This window comes from Andrena cerasifolii, chromosome 8 (genome assembly GCF_050908995.1).
Source record: "Andrena cerasifolii isolate SP2316 chromosome 8, iyAndCera1_principal, whole genome shotgun sequence".
In the NCBI taxonomy this organism is placed as follows: domain Eukaryota; kingdom Metazoa; phylum Arthropoda; class Insecta; order Hymenoptera; family Andrenidae; genus Andrena; species Andrena cerasifolii.
In genome coordinates, this window is record NC_135125.1 from 10605331 (window position 1) to 10622392 (window position 17062).

The 17062-nt window shown below is 49.8% G+C and overlaps 3 protein-coding genes across 4 annotated transcripts in view; 1 reads left to right on the plus strand and 2 right to left on the minus strand.

Moving 5' to 3' along the window:
• Window positions 1-316: 316 nt before the first annotated feature.
• LOC143371897 (uncharacterized) lies at window positions 317-3766 on the minus strand. Its single transcript, XM_076817521.1, has 3 exons — window positions 2971-3766; window positions 2246-2840; window positions 317-2061 (listed from the first exon to the last, which is right to left on the minus strand). The coding sequence occupies exons 1-3, from the start codon at window positions 3098-3100 to the stop codon at window positions 633-635; spliced, it is 2154 nt and encodes a 717-aa protein (XP_076673636.1). The 5' UTR covers window positions 3101-3766; the 3' UTR covers window positions 317-632.
• A 2671-nt stretch (window positions 3767-6437) lies between these two features.
• On the plus strand, window positions 6438-8667 carry LOC143372434 (uncharacterized). Its single transcript, XM_076818578.1, has 6 exons — window positions 6438-6812; window positions 6876-7277; window positions 7364-7621; window positions 7775-7840; window positions 7905-7997; window positions 8530-8667. Exons 1-6 carry the CDS (start codon window positions 6438-6440, stop codon window positions 8581-8583), a joined length of 1248 nt encoding a protein of 415 aa, XP_076674693.1. The 3' UTR covers window positions 8584-8667.
• A 3205-nt stretch (window positions 8668-11872) lies between these two features.
• Window positions 11873-17062, minus strand: part of LOC143372368 (uncharacterized) — a 54748-nt gene continuing 49558 nt past the window's right edge. Inside the window, exons 1-3 of one of the 2 annotated variants that reach the window (XM_076818511.1) lie at window positions 15529-15665; window positions 13829-15402; window positions 11873-13715 (exon numbers count right to left, since the gene is read on the minus strand). In XM_076818511.1, the coding sequence (XP_076674626.1) occupies window positions 13004-13715; window positions 13829-15402; window positions 15529-15597 (2355 nt within the window). In that variant the 5' untranslated portion in view covers window positions 15598-15665 and the 3' untranslated portion in view covers window positions 11873-13003. Of the gene's footprint in view, window positions 13716-13828; window positions 15403-15528; window positions 15666-17062 lie in introns of those variants that run through there. The other variant, XM_076818512.1, reaches the window with a different exon arrangement.

Consider the following 17062-nt stretch of genomic DNA (forward strand, 5'->3'; position numbering starts at 1 on the left):
ATATTTCTTTTTGTTTCCCATAAATTTCATAGCACACGCGCGTAAATTTATTTCTAATTCTCTTATGTATACAGGGTGTTCCGGAACATTTGCCACCTGGGCCTTTTCCCTTAAATCCACCACTCAGAAGAACCATGCTCCTTAATGACCGAGGTCCTCGTAGAAAGTTCCCCCGTGTCGAGGAATACATTTCAACGTGGATTCCCACCAAATTTTTCGCAATTTCAGAATATCGACTGAAACGTAAAAATGGTAATCGCGATGAAATTGCTAGACGTGGGTATCAGCTCCCATCAGCAACAGAGATGCGAGCGCTATGAATTATTGCGGTCGCACAGCGATACGTCATAAATCCTTCAGCATCCCCTGCATGCGCCGAACCTCCGCCTCAGCCTTGGTACCCATTTCGCATTATTCAGAAGTAACAACCACAGCAATTGTTGCTACGGCTTCGTAGACGCGCCTCGAATAAAGGATATAAGTAGCAGCATTCAGAAAAGAAGTACGTAACTCGTTTCTGGCAACAAAACCCGACATCGTGTGATATTCACGAGAATTTCTATCCGTTTTATCGTCCGTAATCGATTCACTTTGATTTTCCCCAAGCGCCAGTGCAAACCTCCACCTACTTTCTAATCTTTCGGGGAAACGGATGGTGTCGACTGGATGATGCAGCAATCGGCGATATTCTCGTCGCGCTGGTGCTGCGAGGAACAATTCCCGGGGTCCGAAGTGTTCGCGGAGCCGAAAACAAAAGTAGTTTCGAACTGCTTCGACCAATTGTAATCCATTTTCAACTTTTTTTCCCTCGGTCCGTCGCTGTCCGAGGCATTCCCGGGACTGCTCAACTCTGTGGACTTCCGTCGCTTGTTCCCCGAGAATTTTAAACTTTCTTCGCGAACAGAGGATGCCGGCTGCGAATCCTGTCCCGGTAACGTTTGATTTCCCACATCTGATTCGAGTTCTTTGATAGGGGATGATTCTTTAAGCAGTCTCGCGTCGACTGTCTCAAAGCTTGGCTTAATCTCCGACGAAGTGTTGCAATCGCAATCCTTTGCGGATGTAGATGGTCGGCAGAGCTCGGGCGGGCCCGAGGGAATCTTTCTCGGACTTTCTTCAGTCGTGTTTTCGCACGTAGGTCCCGCCACTTCTTCGTTTATACAGATCGATTCACCACGGTCGTCTGTGTTAAGATTTTTAGACTCCGTCTGGCAATCAGCGTCGCTCTTGGCCTCCTGCCTCGCGGCGTAGATACTGTCACTTAGCTTCTTAGCGTAATGAGCCTCCGCAGGCGTAGTCAAAGACAAAGCCTTGTCTATGGTGGCCTGCATGGATCCGGTAACGTCTCTCCGTTCCGTCGGGCGTCTTTGAAGCGCGTCCCGTTTGACCGGCTCCCAGTCGATCGATCGCGAAGGGCTGACGTCGAGGTCCTTCGACGCAAAGGCATTTTTAATAACTCGGTCTGCGGACGCGCGTCGATTGCCAGTCTGCCCCTTCGTGGCAAAGTGAATTTCACTGTAAGTTTTCCTCCGCAACTTCCTCGGGTCACCGCTCCTCTCGACTACGTCCACCCTCAATCGCGTCCGTTTTCCGCCCTGATTTTTATCCTCCCGAATTAAGTCGCGATTCGTCGCCATGGGGCGCCCTAAATTCTTCTTACTTTTCAGATCCAGAAGCGTCGCCCGGTAATCTCGATCGGGTTTTAGCGATCGTTTCTCCTTCTCCGACGCAGAGTTCGCGCTGTCTACGTTCACATCCAGCACATCCCTGCAGCTAGGTCTCAGATTATACTCGTGACGGTGGTTGTTCTCCACAGGGGACGCTTGCTTATCGGAGAGGTTGTCGTCGAACGTCACGAATCTCTTGAACGAGATTCCCATCTTCAAGCTGGTCCAACCGTTGCAACTGATCTGCAGGAAGCAGTCGTCGGTCCTGAAGTGCGTCCTCTGGAAGCTGCAGACTATGATTTCTCTTGGTAGCGTCTCCCACGCGTCGATCAGGGATTCCAGGACGTCGCGGAGCTTCCATTCCACCGTGTACTGGCTCAATCTTTCCGCATAGCTTTAACCAACATTGCGAACGCTTAATCGTTAAAACGGAGGAAAAGACGAGGGGAGAAGAAGGTACGCGACATAATCCAAGCGTTTTCGTTGATCCGCAGCAAAGCCTCGCGGGCCCCCGACGAGCGTGGACGTTAAAGAAGCATTGGCGGAGGTCTGGAGAAGACCATCTCACCGGGACTCACCTACGCCTGAAGATCATCTTCACGTAATGGAAAACGTCCCTTCGCAGCGGTCGTAAAAGCGGCGGGAAACCCACAGGAATGTAAAGGAGCCTCACGTTGGTCAGTGGCAAATCTTTTAGGGCGCGCGCTCTGTTCTGCGGAAGGAACAGCAGGATCTTTCGATTACACCTGGACATACGATCGTCCAGCCGTGATAACCAATTCCTGAAGAGCTCGTCGCTGATGTAACAGTCCTCGCTGTGGCAGTAAACGTGCTCCTTGGTCGTTATCTTGCACGGGTACGAGCCGCAGATTAGCAGCGGCAGTTTCGTCGTTCCCGACGAGTTGCAGGCCATCAGGATCGTTATTCGATTTATCGGCGAGCAGGCGGTATCGGTTTCATTCGCCGTGATCCTCGTCGGAGGGATATCCGACAACATGGTCAGCTCGTCCGCGTGGAACAGGTCGCTGTGCTTGTATTTGATTATCGTCGACCTCATCGCATCGATCCAGTCGCGATAGTTGCCGTAGATCGGCCCTGAGGGATTAGCCGGATCGGCCGAGAAGCCGTGCTCCTTCAGGAAACTAGTGATCCAATTATTCGAACACTTGAAACCTGCGCAATGGAAACAGGCGAGAATTCAACGAACAGACACTAATTCGCGTCCGGACTTCTTTCCCCGCGTCGATCTAACTGCGTTCGCCGCTTCGGACACTCAAGCGCTCTCTCAACAAGATACATGTACCGTTCAGTCTGCGAGCGTTCGTCAGGTCCAGAGCTTTCTCGCGTATCATGCTCATGTCGAGGAAGCTGTTCGTCGCGTGCTTCTCGCAGATCCACCTGAACAGTTCCTCCTTTGCCGATTTCATCGTCATTTTGCTGATCGCGACGCCTGCCTTCTCCGTCGACGATATCGCTGGCGAAACCAGCAAATTAGCGTGCACGAAGAACAAGGATTTCCGTGTTTTTCATTTCGAAAAAAAAATTGCTAGTGTTCGCCGGCGATTCTCGATTCTCGATTCCGTTCGGCGCAACTTTCACTGCCGGATGTTTGGCGAGCTTCTATTTTACAATCCAGCTGCTCTCCTCTTTCCTTTCCGCTGTTATTATTACCTGCCCGGTTCTCTCGCAATTTCCGCACAGCAAACTCATCGTTTTATTAAAACACTCGGCGGACAGGCTCGCGCAACGAGCTCGGGGCGCGGTAACGAGCATCGAAAAGGGCGCGCGTAAGATTTATGCAAAAAATCCAGCTGATCCGCCGAAGCAATTTTCCGCGGGAAGTAGGATAAAAATAGGTTTTATTCTCACGGATATTCACGGGGAGCCGGTGTGTTGACCGCTCGATGAATATCATTCATCGCGCGCGCCGAGTTAAATTGCATTTCTCCGGGGCGTCGTCCTGACGAGACAGTTTCCACCGTAAATTTTCATCTAATACGTTGCTTTACATTACCGCGTTTTTTTTTCCACCTACCTCGCCTTCCTTTTCCCTATTACTCGTTGCTCCACCTCCCCGTCGATCGACCAGATGCTTGAAAAATCGAGCGCGATTGACGGGCCCAGTGGAAAATATATTAGAGGAATATATGCATAAATTTCCGTTTTTTTTTTGTACCGTTAATTTGTTCCTGCAATATAAGTGTAATTATACCGTACCACGTCCTAATATTATAGCACGTTTCACCGAGCAGAGTAATAGTATATTCTCTTCGCGCTGAGCAAATACAAAAGGCCTATGCCGCTCGGCTCATCTTACATTATTTTCAAGATGGAGATAACAGATATGTACTTAGAGGAATTCATCATTTATACAAAGCAAACGCGGAAACAAGTGGTAAATAAATTCGCGTAAGGAGAATAAATTGAAAGATAACGAAAGAAAAATTTACCATCCTTCCAAATTCAACGTGCTTGCCTTTAAAATCATAAAACGGTGGCATGTGCTTGTTTCCCACTGAGGCCCTCGATTATCAAGCATTCTAGCTTGCGCGCGGCTGCGGTTCATCTACATTACTAATTTATGTACATAGAATCGCTCGCTAATTAACAGAATTTTCATAAATTTCCAATCGATGATGAAGAGCCGATTTACGAGGTACCGCCCCGCCGTGGGGAATAATCGAATCGCCCGAGCAAATACAGGTCTAGAGGTTCAGCTCCGTTCTCCAGGGAGAGACGTGCTCCAGTAGTTCTCAGGCGCGGTGTATTTTCCGAGGAGGAGCTCCGCGAGTACTGTAACGCGTGTTTCCGTCGATTCGAAGTGGATGACGATGAACGATGTCCAAAAGGATAATAGAGCCATTACTCGGCAACAAATACCATACCATCAGCTCGGCAAATATCTAACGACGTTACTAGCGTGCAGGAAAGTTGTTTACAACCCTTGCATACGATATATGACCACGTGCGAGTCGGACTTAACTCGGGGCTCGATTAAAAACAAGCCCGATCGAAGATGGCCCGATTAGCCGCGCGGCCAGTAAATTTCGGCTGGCAATGGACGAGCCTCCTCGCAGGATACGGGGGCGTATATCCACTTTGCCAGACTGTTATTCGCCTCCGCCTGTTCAATAATTCATCAGCCGCACTCTGGACTAATATCTAACGACAGTTGGAAGTCCCGACGCCCGACCGATAGCAAATGTATGTCCACGTACGACTGTTTACCGTCGAGGCTTTAATTCCGTTTTATCGCGGCCGATGGAATGCCGCAACCGCGCTGAATCCTCCCTGTTATTTGCGCGGTTGCTCGGAGACATTCGACCATTTACTGCGCCGTCGGGGATGATTTCGCCCCGCAGTTCCTCCTCGGCGTTTAACCGCGCTCTTCTTCGGGGACGCAGACTTCTTTCCTCCCGTGTAAGTGATTTTCTCCTCGCCTTTTATGCGCCTCTGATTCATTGGAATTCGTAAATCATCGACTCCACAGCTTATCTCGCGCGCCATTGTATTCGGCATCGTTGTTCTTCCCAAGAGGCAGCGCGGCCGAGCGTGATTTGCATCGCGAATTCTGATCCCTCACTAGCCACGATTAAATTGCTCCAAGCTCGTCGTACGGCTCGCAAATTCTGTTATACACGGAACGGAGAAAACCGGGACATCGAATTGATCTCGCTAACAATTTTACTGGATTTCTCCATCCATCCATTTGTATCGGGCGCGGGCGTGCAGTCTCCCGAATATTATCAAATATTTTCGTTTGTTTCCCGGCTTCTGATGACACTCGGGATATCGCTCGACCGCCAGCTCGCAATTGCGCCAGTGTTCCGGCGGAGCTTTGTTCAAATGAATATCTTTGCTCGACGATACATGCGTTGTGGTAATAAATTATTATTACGGTGCGCATCGAGTGGGCTTTGTATTCGGTACGCTGTTAGCGAACAAACGACTGGCGACGGAACAATAAATCAGCGGCTGAAGGAATTTATAAGCGAGATACGGGTTCACCTCGTCCTTTGCGATCGGTCACACCGGAAATCTCCTCTTTTTCCCACGAAGCTAATATTTCAAATCGATAGCGCGCGCTCCATGCACCGGAAGCGGTGACTAATAGCTAGCTGGAACCTAGAACCGAACGGCCGCTCGTTTTGCGCCTTTAATTTATCGATCGACGCCTTTCTGCCACAATTTTGCCTACTGTTTTCGCACCACATAGCCACAAAGGCACACGTGTTCGCGCTACCAGAAAAACAGTGCTGGACAGCCCATCGAGATCTGCAGTTCATTAAAATTCTAGTGCGCCCAAATAGCTCTGCCTCCTCCAAGCTCCAAATAGCCAACGAGTACAATAATTCCATCGCAGTCCGCCGCAACGCGTAGGGGAGAGCGGGGCACAGTTGCACATTTCTTGAAACTGCAGCATATTTCTTTCATACGCTGGAAAAATAACATTTGTTTTATACACAGGCGAACTTTAGACCTATCTTTAACAATATGAATTGTTCTGATTTTTGTACAATACCTTAAACGATTTTTTCTTCATTAATTACTTTTTGTATCTTGCCCAATTGTGTCCCAGTTGTGGGGTAGTTTTGGATAGCACTGCGGCACAATTGTACATAAATATAAAATGCCGCGAAAATGTTGTACAGCATTCGTTTGTAACCGTATCGAGCATAAATGTGCCCCGGTCTCTCCTATTCTTATTTTTACAATTCAATGCTCTCTACTTTCTCTCGCAGCTCGAGGTGCTCGCAAGGTATCAAAGAGATGGAGCTGCTCCAAAGAGACCCGAGGCACAACACCCGAAAGGACGTAGTCTCGAAAACGAAGATAGACGTGAAGCCCTTCGACGTGGAGACTACGTTCGCCGAAGTGACAGCGCAGAAGAAGAGCCGCGTCACGAAGTACCGCGGCCCTGACTCACCACTGTATTCTGCGGTCTACCCTGTAGCCTGCATAATGAAAGTGTTCGGCGTAGCGCCGTACGATTTCGCGGGCGATCGTTTGACACCGTCGAACGCCTGCATTGTGTTCTCCCTCATCTTCATGGTCATTTACTCGTACATCATGTACATAGTGTACTTAAAGTTCATCAACACGACGAGGGAGAAGTCGATATTAGGGGTGGTTGAAACCACAAAGGTACGTGAACCTAGCTCCGCGGAGACTTGAAGGTGCAGGGAAGTGTGACTCGCGACGTTGCAGGTGGTGGTCAACTACTTGGTGATGACGTACGAGCTCGTCGCGACGATATTCACGAGGCGCGCGTTCACCCGAGTGTGGAACGATCTCCAGGACTTCGACGAGAATCTGAGCGCACTAGGCTACCCGCGCAAAGAGAGGAGAATCGGGATCCTGATCTGGGTTCTCATGTTCGGCCTGGCCATCTCCTGGACCGTCATCAACCAAAGCGGAATGTACGCGTTCCAGGAGACCTGGATGTTCAACGCGGCCTACTTGCTCACTTACATCGGCACCTCGATGTGCGTGTACAAGTTCTGCGGGATGGTGATCTTTATCGGCCAACGGTTCCATCAGCTGAACCAGATCGCATGGGAGAATCTACCGCCGATCGTCGGCTACAAGAGCAGCACCGTCAGCAGAAAGGTTCGAGCACTCGAAGAGTAGACTCGTCGTTGGCGTATGTAGATAGAAATGAAATTAAACACTCTCTCGATATTTCCGCGTGCAAGACCATCCAGGACCTGCACGACGAGCTGATGTTGATCGCCGAGTACCTCAACGTCTTCTCGTCGTGGTCCCTGTTGTTTTGGCTTGGCAACCTGAGTGTCCATAGCGTCAGCAACCTGTACTTCATCATCGATTGGGTTATCCTGAAGCCCTGGACGGTGATCACCTGGCCCCTCGTGTTGAACATGTTCGCCTGGCTGCTTGCCTTCATAGCGCAGCTCCTGATCCTTCATATCAGCTGCGATTACACGATTACCGAGGTACGGCTAACTAGTTTCTCGCGTCGCTGATTCTACCGGAGCCCAAGGAATCGACGGGGAGATTCCCCTTAATCTCCGCGCAACCGGAGATCTGCTGCTCCCGAAATTGATCTCACCGAGCCGCAATGGTTACAGAGAGATAATCAATTGCAGGCTAACTCCATGGGCGCGATCCTTGTCCAGTGGGACGCACGGGTGATCCAGAGGTTCCCTCACGACGTGAGTGCTTTATTTTCTAATCGAGCGACGCGCCTTTCGACTAATGGACGCATGTTCTCCGCAGGACTCCGTTCGTGCCTCGCTACACTTTTTGAGCAGACGGCTATATTTCTCTGCCGGCGGCCTGTTCGAGGTGAATCTACCGCTCCTCTGCTCGGTAAATCCATTTTAGGTATCCTTTACGAAGAGGAGAACTTTAATCGCGAATAATGGCCAGTCCCTTCCATTTTCCTTCCCCTCTTTGCGTTCGAAACAACTCCGAGGGAAAATCGTTCTTACTTCAGTCGCTCCAGTTACGAGGCGCTCGCTTACTGTCCCACGAAAAGGGAAAGATTAATTGGATGCCGCTTAATAACCATGATTTCGAAACGTCACGGGAGCAATCGCAAATTGCATCCCCGAGAAGGAGAAGCCTTCGGGTGGATCCTGTAATCCACTTCCTCCGTCTCCCGTTTCGCCGACAAAACGAGCCCGTAATAGTCCCGCGATGCCCGAGTTTCTTCGGTTTCAAGCGAATGCACTTGGCCGGTGTGTTCCCTCGACCGTTGAAACGCTCGCGATGCCCAAGCCGCGAGCTTTCGTTCTCCATCCAAAATCTGAACCCCGGAGGCTTCGACGATGACCAACGGCTGATTAAATGGTCCCGCTCGCTGTAGTCGCGCGCTGAAACTCGTCGCGATTCTTTCCAGATCGTCGGGGTCCTGTCGACGTACCTGATCATTCTCCTGCAGTTCCCGGCCTGAACATTGGACCGTGCAAGATTGGCGAACCGTGTCCCGATAGATTCAATAAAATCGATTCATTGCTCGATCGTGGACGAACTTTTCACCGCACATTTTCCCCCGAGCGATCGTGTTCGCTCCACCGTTCGACCGTATCTCCTCGAAACCACTTTCCTCCGGTAAGTAGTACGTCCAGGCTTTTCGCCTGCCAGCAAACCAGCGCGCGCGGCTTTATTTGCATAAGGGACGCATCCGTTATTGACGAAAGCTGCCTCTTCGAATTTCCAACCGTTGCGAGGCGATAGAATCTCCCACGATATAGTCCCGAGGCCGACAAAAATTCGCGGCACACCCGGATCCTCGCCTCCTCGTTCAACCCTGTCGCTTCCCCTGGAAAAAAGAAATGGCCCCATTGTTGTCGAGACACTTAACTCAGACTGTTACAGCGCGATTATGAAATTCATTTCGCGTAAATTACGGGAGGGTTTAATTACCGAATAAAGCGGAGGCGGAAGTGGATGAATGCCGAGGGGGGAGTCTGGTTAACTGAATGGCTGGAGTTTGAGGCACTGGTTAGAATTAATTGCAGACCGATGCAAATGACGCACAAGAAACGGTATTTATGAACTCGGTAATCTTGTTCCCCGTCGTTGTGCTAAGGAGAACTATTATGTAAGGGGAAGCGCCCGAGAGAAAGCCCTATTTACTCGTTAACGGGGAACCAGTCGAATCGTAAAACATTTTACGACGCGACACGATTCAACCCAGTCATCATCGTGCCCCATAAATGGAGCCGCCTTTACCAGAAATTCGTCTTCGAGTATCGAGTTACGGTCGGCGTTGCGGACGAATAGGACCGTTCGCGTCCAATCGAACAACAAGGACGTCAGGCACACGTACCCTCGCGGAAGCTGCGCGATATAGAATAGTTGGAGGCACGGTGGATTTAAAGAAACGACCTTTTCGGCGTGGCCGGTTAAGCGGAGGGCGAAGGAGTACTAAAAAAATCATTCACACCGGACACTACGTCGACGCGGTCACGTTGCAGCAATTTTCTAGGCCATCAGCTTGGAAAATTGCTCCTTCCGTCGTTCTGTCGACCTTCTTCTCCCCGGCTGATACGCGGCCACCATTGCTGCATGCGAATTCTTGCTCGCACGCTCGCCCGCTTCATCGGCACATTAAAGTCACCCGGGGACCCGCGCTCGATAGTGTTAAAACACCCGCGCTGCGATTACTTTTTTTCTTTCACGCGCTCGCTCGACTTTTAACTCGCCGTCGGCGTTAATGCAACGCAGGGTGGCGCGACGCCTTTGAACGTTCCGCCGGATTCGCATCCTCGGCGATTCGATTGCCTCTAAACTCCCTGTCGGGGGCTACAAGTAGTTTCGTGTTCTGCCGAGGAAGCCTCCTGAATCGCAACCAGCAACACGGAATTGTAAATTGGGAATTGCTTTCGCGCGCGCGACGGAGCGAATCCGTAGCGGCGACACGATACGGCGAATCACGGGGAGGTCTAATCCCAGAGTTCGCAAAAGGTAGTTTCGCCGATTCTAATCGGATTTAAGACGTATTTGCATCGTCGCTGGTAAAGGTTCGCTTCGAGGACAAAGAGTTTGCGATTTCGTGGATGCATCTCCTTCCCGACGGGTATTTCGCGCATCTTACAGCTACGGGGATTTGGGGCTTCCTCTCCGAGCTTTAGGATATCTTTTCGTGCCTCTTAACGCCATTCGAGTGGAGAGCTAACGAACTCGTTACGCTCGAGCACCGTGCCCCGCCACTCGTAAATTAGTACGAATTAATGCGATCAATCTCGGCAAAGGGAAGAGACCCGATAAGTTACGAGGAAACGTTATCGTGCAACGAACCTCCCCATAGAAACAGGAACTAACCGTCGTCGGATAAGTTGCTTCTTCGATGCTGGTTCTGTTTGCATCGGAAGTTAATTGCATCTTTTTGGAGTGTTCTTTAGAGAGTTAAGCGTCAGGGAGAGAGCTGAATATTCCGTGAATATCTCGCACAGGAGAGTGGACGGAAATTTTGAGAAAAAAATTCAACGAGAAAGGGCAGACTTTGTACATAGGTACACCGATACCATCAAGGGGTTATTTTAAAAAATTAATTAGCGCGACGCGTTTCTTTTATCCAGCCAAGACTCTCGCCTTAAAATTACAGCCAAAGCGTGCAGACTACGAGGCTGGATTTTTAGGTGGAGATACAGTGCATGTGTATATCACGTCGAAGCTACAAGAATAATACTGGAATATAGATGTACGCGCATAGCCGGGGCTCATAAATCTGTGTCCATTGGCGTGCATACGTTCCTATCGTTATCCCGCAGCTGTGCAGCTTGCACCCGCGACGAAGCTACATGCACTAACGAATCTACGATGATCAAACATCATTTACACACAGATAAAACAATAACGTTGCCTTCGCTAGTAAATACCTAAATTGCAACCACTGGGCAGTCAAGATCGGCCGAGTAGTAAGCAACTGATTGTAAGTTGGGGTCTCACCCCGTTCGGTTCCCTCAAAAAAGATTTATACGCCACCGGTGGCCTCGCGAATCCGACGCCCTTGACACGTACACCCACGAACCAGCAACCTAACCGACCCGGTGCACTAGGTGCAACCAGCGGTGCACTAATGGCCAGCCGTTACGACCCACGCTTCTCGCCCACGTCACACCGTGTCCCGGTGCATACGAGCTTCTGCGTCAGGCTACATTCCACCTCGGAGAAGATTCCCTCCCGTTATGGTTCCCCGGGTACGGACGCACTTACTTTCATAACGTCACCGCGATCCTGCCTCTCGCCTCCGTGGCGTAACGAGAATAAGGACGAGCGTTGACCGTGCACCGCGCGAACGTTCCGACTCGGTAAGCCTTCTCCAGTGACGGGAACGTTGACCCGATCCGCCGAGCGATATCGACACTCCGTAGGCAGAAGGCTACCATTTCGCGCGCCCATCCAACACGGTTCCCTCCCGTTACGTGTCCACGCAGCTTCCAAGCACCGCGGGCATTCTTTACAGCCTCTGAATTTCATCAGAATTTGCATCGATGGAGCGCTCTCCACCGACGATTCAATTCGCCCCCGTCGATACTTCCCCTCCTTTTCTTTACGACCGTTTTAAACGGCTCCGCCGCGGCCCGACTGCAATTGCCGGGGAATTTACTACGCTGCTGTCATTTCTTTAGAGATCGCAGGGGAAGATTATCCAAGGCGCAGTGCTTGTAAGCGTTCGAGCGCCGTTACGCTTTACTCCGCCGCTAAACGTGCCCGCAAGATAATCCACGACTAGATATTGCGTAACGTTGCTGGGATTTTTATTAAAAAAGTACAAACGTACGTGCGTGCACACATGGCGCGGCTAATAAAACTGTACAATTCGCCGTCGGCAGTCCGGTAAATATACGGACGAATCATTTATGTCTAGGATATGCTAGCTAGTCTTACGATTAGATTCGTGGCACAGATGCGAAATACTGATACGTTCTAAGATCACAATGAATAAAACGCCCAACATCCAGTTCTCTGTAAATATTTCTCTACAGAAATATACGAGACTGCGGATCGCCTCCGCTGTATTGTTTCGCGCTGGCGTCCTCGTCGATCGTTTGCCGCGGAAAACGAGCGGGACGCTTACCTTTAAAATCTAAACTACTGCGTCGAGGGAAAGTCTTTCGTGGAAACGTTTCCACTGGAAACGAGAAGACTTTGATGCCGTTTATATTTTCCTTCGGAGGAAAGGCGAGTCGCGTTATTCCACCCTTTTAGCCCATTCGCGAGTTGTTCAATTAACATTCCATTCCCTGAGATTTTACAAAAGAATCTCCGCAGCCGAGGCAGATGACAACGATGTTCGCACGCGAATGGGTTAAAGCGCGCACGGAAAAAGCAACCGCTCCTCGGCGCTCGCAAACAAAAGAACACTCCACCCTCAGTGCAAGCAGAGATCTCGTGAGATATTTCTTGCGAAATATACGAGACTCCCGATCCGCGAAACAATGTCTACCTACGCTACATTCTAAAGCAAACATACTAACTAAAATACTTGTTTGTACATTATTGTGAAACGCTGCTCGCGTGCATCCCGCGACTGTTTCGAAAACGTCTCGCTCGCGTTACCATATAAAACGTCCGGGTTACTGAATGCACGCATCTCGAATGCAAACGCTAAAAGAATCACAAGCAGGCAATCTCAGGTACATAGTACAGTCGAGCTATAAAACATTTGTACCGTCGGTTTCATTCGCGAATTACTTCCAGTCAAGAATAATTTTGATCGCGTCACCGATCGTGTCAACCGAAACGAAGAAAGAATATCGAGCAGCCTAGCCTGGAACCAACTCGTACTAGAAACGAAGAAACCTTCGCAATCACGAGGGTCGCCTACTATCGCGCCGACACCGATTTTCGTCTTCGTTTGGAATTTAGAACGACGAACGCTTCTCCATGGTCAGCAAGTCGCTGTCAGAGCGAACCACCGCTTCGTTGCGGTAAATTCTACAGCTGCGCGGCTTCAAGATGTCGTAGTGGAGCTCCGTAACACGCATAACGGTGTCGAAGCGAAAGAACGGCCTGGCCATGATGGCGCTCCTCCTCCTCAGCGAAAGCGCGTCCTCGTAGACGCAGGATCTTGGTCTCTCGATCGGGCATGCCCTTGGAACGTCGTAAATTGGCAGCTGCTCGCGTCCGGTCCCGGTTGTATTGCAAAGCTGCGAGATCTCGGTCTCTGACTTCGAGACGAACCTCCTTGGAACGTCGTAGTGGTTCTGCGTGGAGGGTGGACTGTAGCAGGGTGCCGGTGACGTGATATTCTCGCTGCTCCTGCGAAACTCAACCTCGTAGAGGTCGTTCTTGATGACCACCACCTCCTCCTGATCGCAAGGATCCGCGACGTCGTCCATCTTCGTCAGAGAGACGAACGGGTGTTTGCGCATCTTCGAGAGATGCGGGTGCTTCGGCACTTTCTCCAGCTGTACGTACACTGGGTCCGGAGAGTGAGGTTTTTTGGGCACTGCCTTCCGATCCAACGACATCGTCAGCTTCTTCAAAGGTGGTGGAGGGTAGCATGGGCCCAGATCCAGCTTCACCTCCTGGCGCGGTACCTCTGTTAGAAACAGCTTCTTTGGGCAGCGCTTTCTGCAACATTCGGGAATAAGAAGTTTCTTAGTACGATGCAACTGTTGAGAGTCTAGAAACGAGTGGAGTAGATTGGGATAGGGATTTGTGATGATTTAAGGGTCTCGACTTACTTTATAGTAGGGTACGCGTCGTAGAAAGCCTCGTCCTCTTCCTCGTTCAACGAGTTGCACGATCGGAAAGTCCTCAAGGTGGATCTCCTCTCCGGCTCGGCGTAACTGTTCTCCTGCTGCAGCAGTGCCTCCGTGATGGAAACCAAGGAAGTAAAGGAGGACGAGGAGCACGACCTCTCGTCGTAGCCGGAATCCTGCAGCTCCCGCGGCTCCTCGTACAGGTTCCTCTCCGAGGAGAACATTTTGCTCTTCTTATCCAGGGACCTTTTACCCGTCAACGAGGCGAGCAGCTGCTTCAGCGATCTCTTGCGGGGCAATTTCTTCCCGGTGATTGGTATCCAGTCGATGGAAGTGTCCTCGACCTCGATAGGCTTCTTCAGGAACGCCCCGACGATTTTCGGAGTCCTGTCGAGGCGCGAACCTGCCGCGGCATCCGGATTAGCCTCTTCCTCCCGAATCTCGTTGATCATCGTGCTGGTCTTCGGTAGATTGCTCCCGCTGAAGAAGATCGTCTCTTCCGGCTCCGGCAGCGTCGAGGAGAGATCGATGATATCCATGGTCCTCGTCTCGTCCAGGGAGGACGTCTTCAACGGGCTGAAATGGCAACTTAATTTCTCGCTGGGCTCCTCCTTGTCGAAATTGAAGATGCACGCGCTGTCCGGGCTGGCGTTCCTCGAGTCCTTGCGATTCGGATCCACGGGACTCGTGTAGATGTCCGACTTACTGCTGTTCGATTCCTTCGAGGCACTGCGATTGCCCGGGGACGAGAATATCCCCGATAGCCTGAAGCTCTTCGAATCCTCAGGCTTGTCCTTGGTTGGAGTAAAAAATATACCGGAGCTTCTGCCTTCTTTCTTCGCTCCCTCTTCAACGGCTCTCGAACAGTTAACTTGGTCCCTGTCTTCTGCGGAAGGAGTCTTACAAGGAGTGCCGAAAATACCCGATCTTCTAGAATAATTCGAATCCTCCAATTTGTTCCTCGAAAGCGTGGAGAAGAATCCAGACCTCCTGTTCGCGTCTCTTTCGTTTCCCCGACTTTCTTTCGAAGCGGGAGACACGCCCGTCTCCCCAAGGCGCTTGAATTCGTCGGAAACGCTCTTGAAGGGGCTGCTGAAAACCCCGGATCTTCTTTTCGGCGTTTCCGTGGTCCTGGAGTCTGAGTTGCTGGAATCTCGGCTTTTCATTGCTTCGCGCGCGGTGTTCAGGTCCTCGTACACCTTGTACTTCACCTCGAACGCTGCGACAATCTTCTTCACGAAATTCTTCTCCGTGGCCGTGTCCTGTTTCGTGGGCGACTGATAGCCCATCTCGAATTCACGGATAATAGTCTCCAAGTCCGGCATCTGCAGAGCTGTTTTGGGGGAAGTTCTGCCAGGAGCTGTAGCCTCGTAGGTGTTGCACAGTCCACAACTGTCCAGGACTCTTATCGCGCCCGTGCTCATGGGTCTGGCTGCAACTTGGCACGCGGTCGGTGAATAATTCCCGAGCTTTCTGATCCAATTATCCTTCGAGAGCCCCGGCTTTCCCGACTCGGTCCTCTGCTCCCCTTTCTCGGCCTCGTTATCCGCGCCCGCCTGTAACAGAAAAATGCAATTCATCCACCACGTTAAACGAGCGCGGCGGCTCCTCCGACCAAGCGCGGAATCTTTGGAAAAAAAAGCACTGAAAGTAAACGAGGAAAGCAAGATCGAGTAACCAACCGCTTCGTTGTTCCTCTTCTTCAACGCGCGATGCCAGAAGCCGCTCACTTTTCCAGCGCTCATTGCCATTGGCTAGAGTTGCTTGCGAATATTGGCAAAATTGTTCCTCGTTGATTTCGAAACGTTGGTGGCACTTTACGAATTCAATTGGTACGCTGAGCGCGTCGAGATACGATTGGCATGTTACGCACGAAATACTACACTGTGAGCTCGCGAAGCGGTTTCCAAGAGCCGCGACGTTGTCAGTTTGAAATTTGAGCAGTGAGTGGTGCGTAACTCCAAAGGCAAGGGGTTTTTGTACCTACCGCTGCCTGGGGTACGTACTAATCCTCCCCATTAGTTCGGCGACTTTTGGGGAGCAAGGAGGGGGTAGGCCACCGCGCGAGACCCAACGAGCAGGCAGAAATCTGACCATTCGTTTTCCATTTCCTTATTAAGTGGTCATTCTGGTAATCACGCCGCAAAATTCGGCAACATTCAGGTATTTTTTTCTCAGTGAATACAATCAATAACAATGTCAAACTTTTTTTCGTTTATTAAGCTACTTGTAATGTATGCGGAACAATTTTTTAAACACACTTTTAATTGTGTTTTTTCAATGTTATCTGGAGTTCAAAATCGCGTCTTTGAAAAAACGGCGGGAGTGATTTCTGCTCACAGACTCGTCTGAAACAAAACAACCAAACTGATTCTTAATCATTATGAGTACCGCTATCGCAGGTGCCAGAATTAGCCACGTAAGTCAAAATTTAACAAAATTGCGCGCATTCAAACTTCAAGAATGGAAAATTTCGAAACTTGAAGTTTGAATGCGTGCAATTTTATTAAATTTTGACTTACGTGGCTAATTCTGGCACCTGCGATAGCGGTACTCATAATGATTAAGAATCAGCTTGGTTTTTTTGTTTCAGATGAGTCTGTGAGCTTAAATCAGTCCCGCTAGGGAGGTACTTCTTTTCAAAGGCGCGATTTTGAACTCCAAATAATATTGAAAAAACACAATTAAAAGTGTGTTTAAAAAATTGTTCCGCATACATTACAAGTAGCTTAATAAACGAAAAAAAGTTTGACATTGTTATTGATTGTATTCACTGAGAAAAAAAACCTGAATGTTGCCGAATTTTGCGGCCTGATTACCAGAATGACCTCTTAATTTATTTAAATGATTTTTGCTTCGTAATGTTTCCAGACTCTATAGACAGTTCAAGATTAATTTGTCGTACGCAGCATAAAAAATAAACGAAGAATTATCTCTATTGGCCTTTCTTTTCATTGACTGTGATACCGACGGCTTAGTGCACAAATATTGTACGTCCACTTTTGGCTTTCTCTAGAAAAATAGGTTTAAAACGTGCTGATACAAAAGTTTCAGGGGCACACAATGAAGACAAATATTATTTTTTATAAAATTATGAAGCAGGTATAAATGTGATTTTTATACAGCATAGAGAAGCAATCAAGAACTATTTATTGCCTAATAAAAGCTCAAGGTTCACAAAAAGTGGACGTACAATATTGGCGCACTAAGCCATCG

What these genes read in the sequence shown, in the direction of transcription:
- LOC143371897 (XM_076817521.1), bottom strand. Translation starts at nt 3,100, where the DNA reads ATGACGATGAAATCGGCAAAGGAGGAACTGTTCAGGTGGATCTGCGAG. An exon ending in GAACGCTCGCAGACTGAACG is followed by an intron (nt 2,841 to 2,970) that starts GTACATGTATCT and finishes TCCATTGCGCAG; the next exon opens with GTTTCAAGTGTTCGAATAAT. An exon ending in AAGATGATCTTCAGGCGTAG is followed by an intron (nt 2,062 to 2,245) that starts GTGAGTCCCGGT and finishes TGTTGGTTAAAG; the next exon opens with CTATGCGGAAAGATTGAGCC.
- LOC143372434 (XM_076818578.1), top strand. Translation starts at nt 6,438, where the DNA reads ATGGAGCTGCTCCAAAGAGACCCGAGGCACAACACCCGAAAGGACGTA. An exon ending in GGGTGGTTGAAACCACAAAG is followed by an intron (nt 6,813 to 6,875) that starts GTACGTGAACCT and finishes GCGACGTTGCAG; the next exon opens with GTGGTGGTCAACTACTTGGT. An exon ending in TCCAGAGGTTCCCTCACGAC is followed by an intron (nt 7,841 to 7,904) that starts GTGAGTGCTTTA and finishes TGTTCTCCGCAG; the next exon opens with GACTCCGTTCGTGCCTCGCT.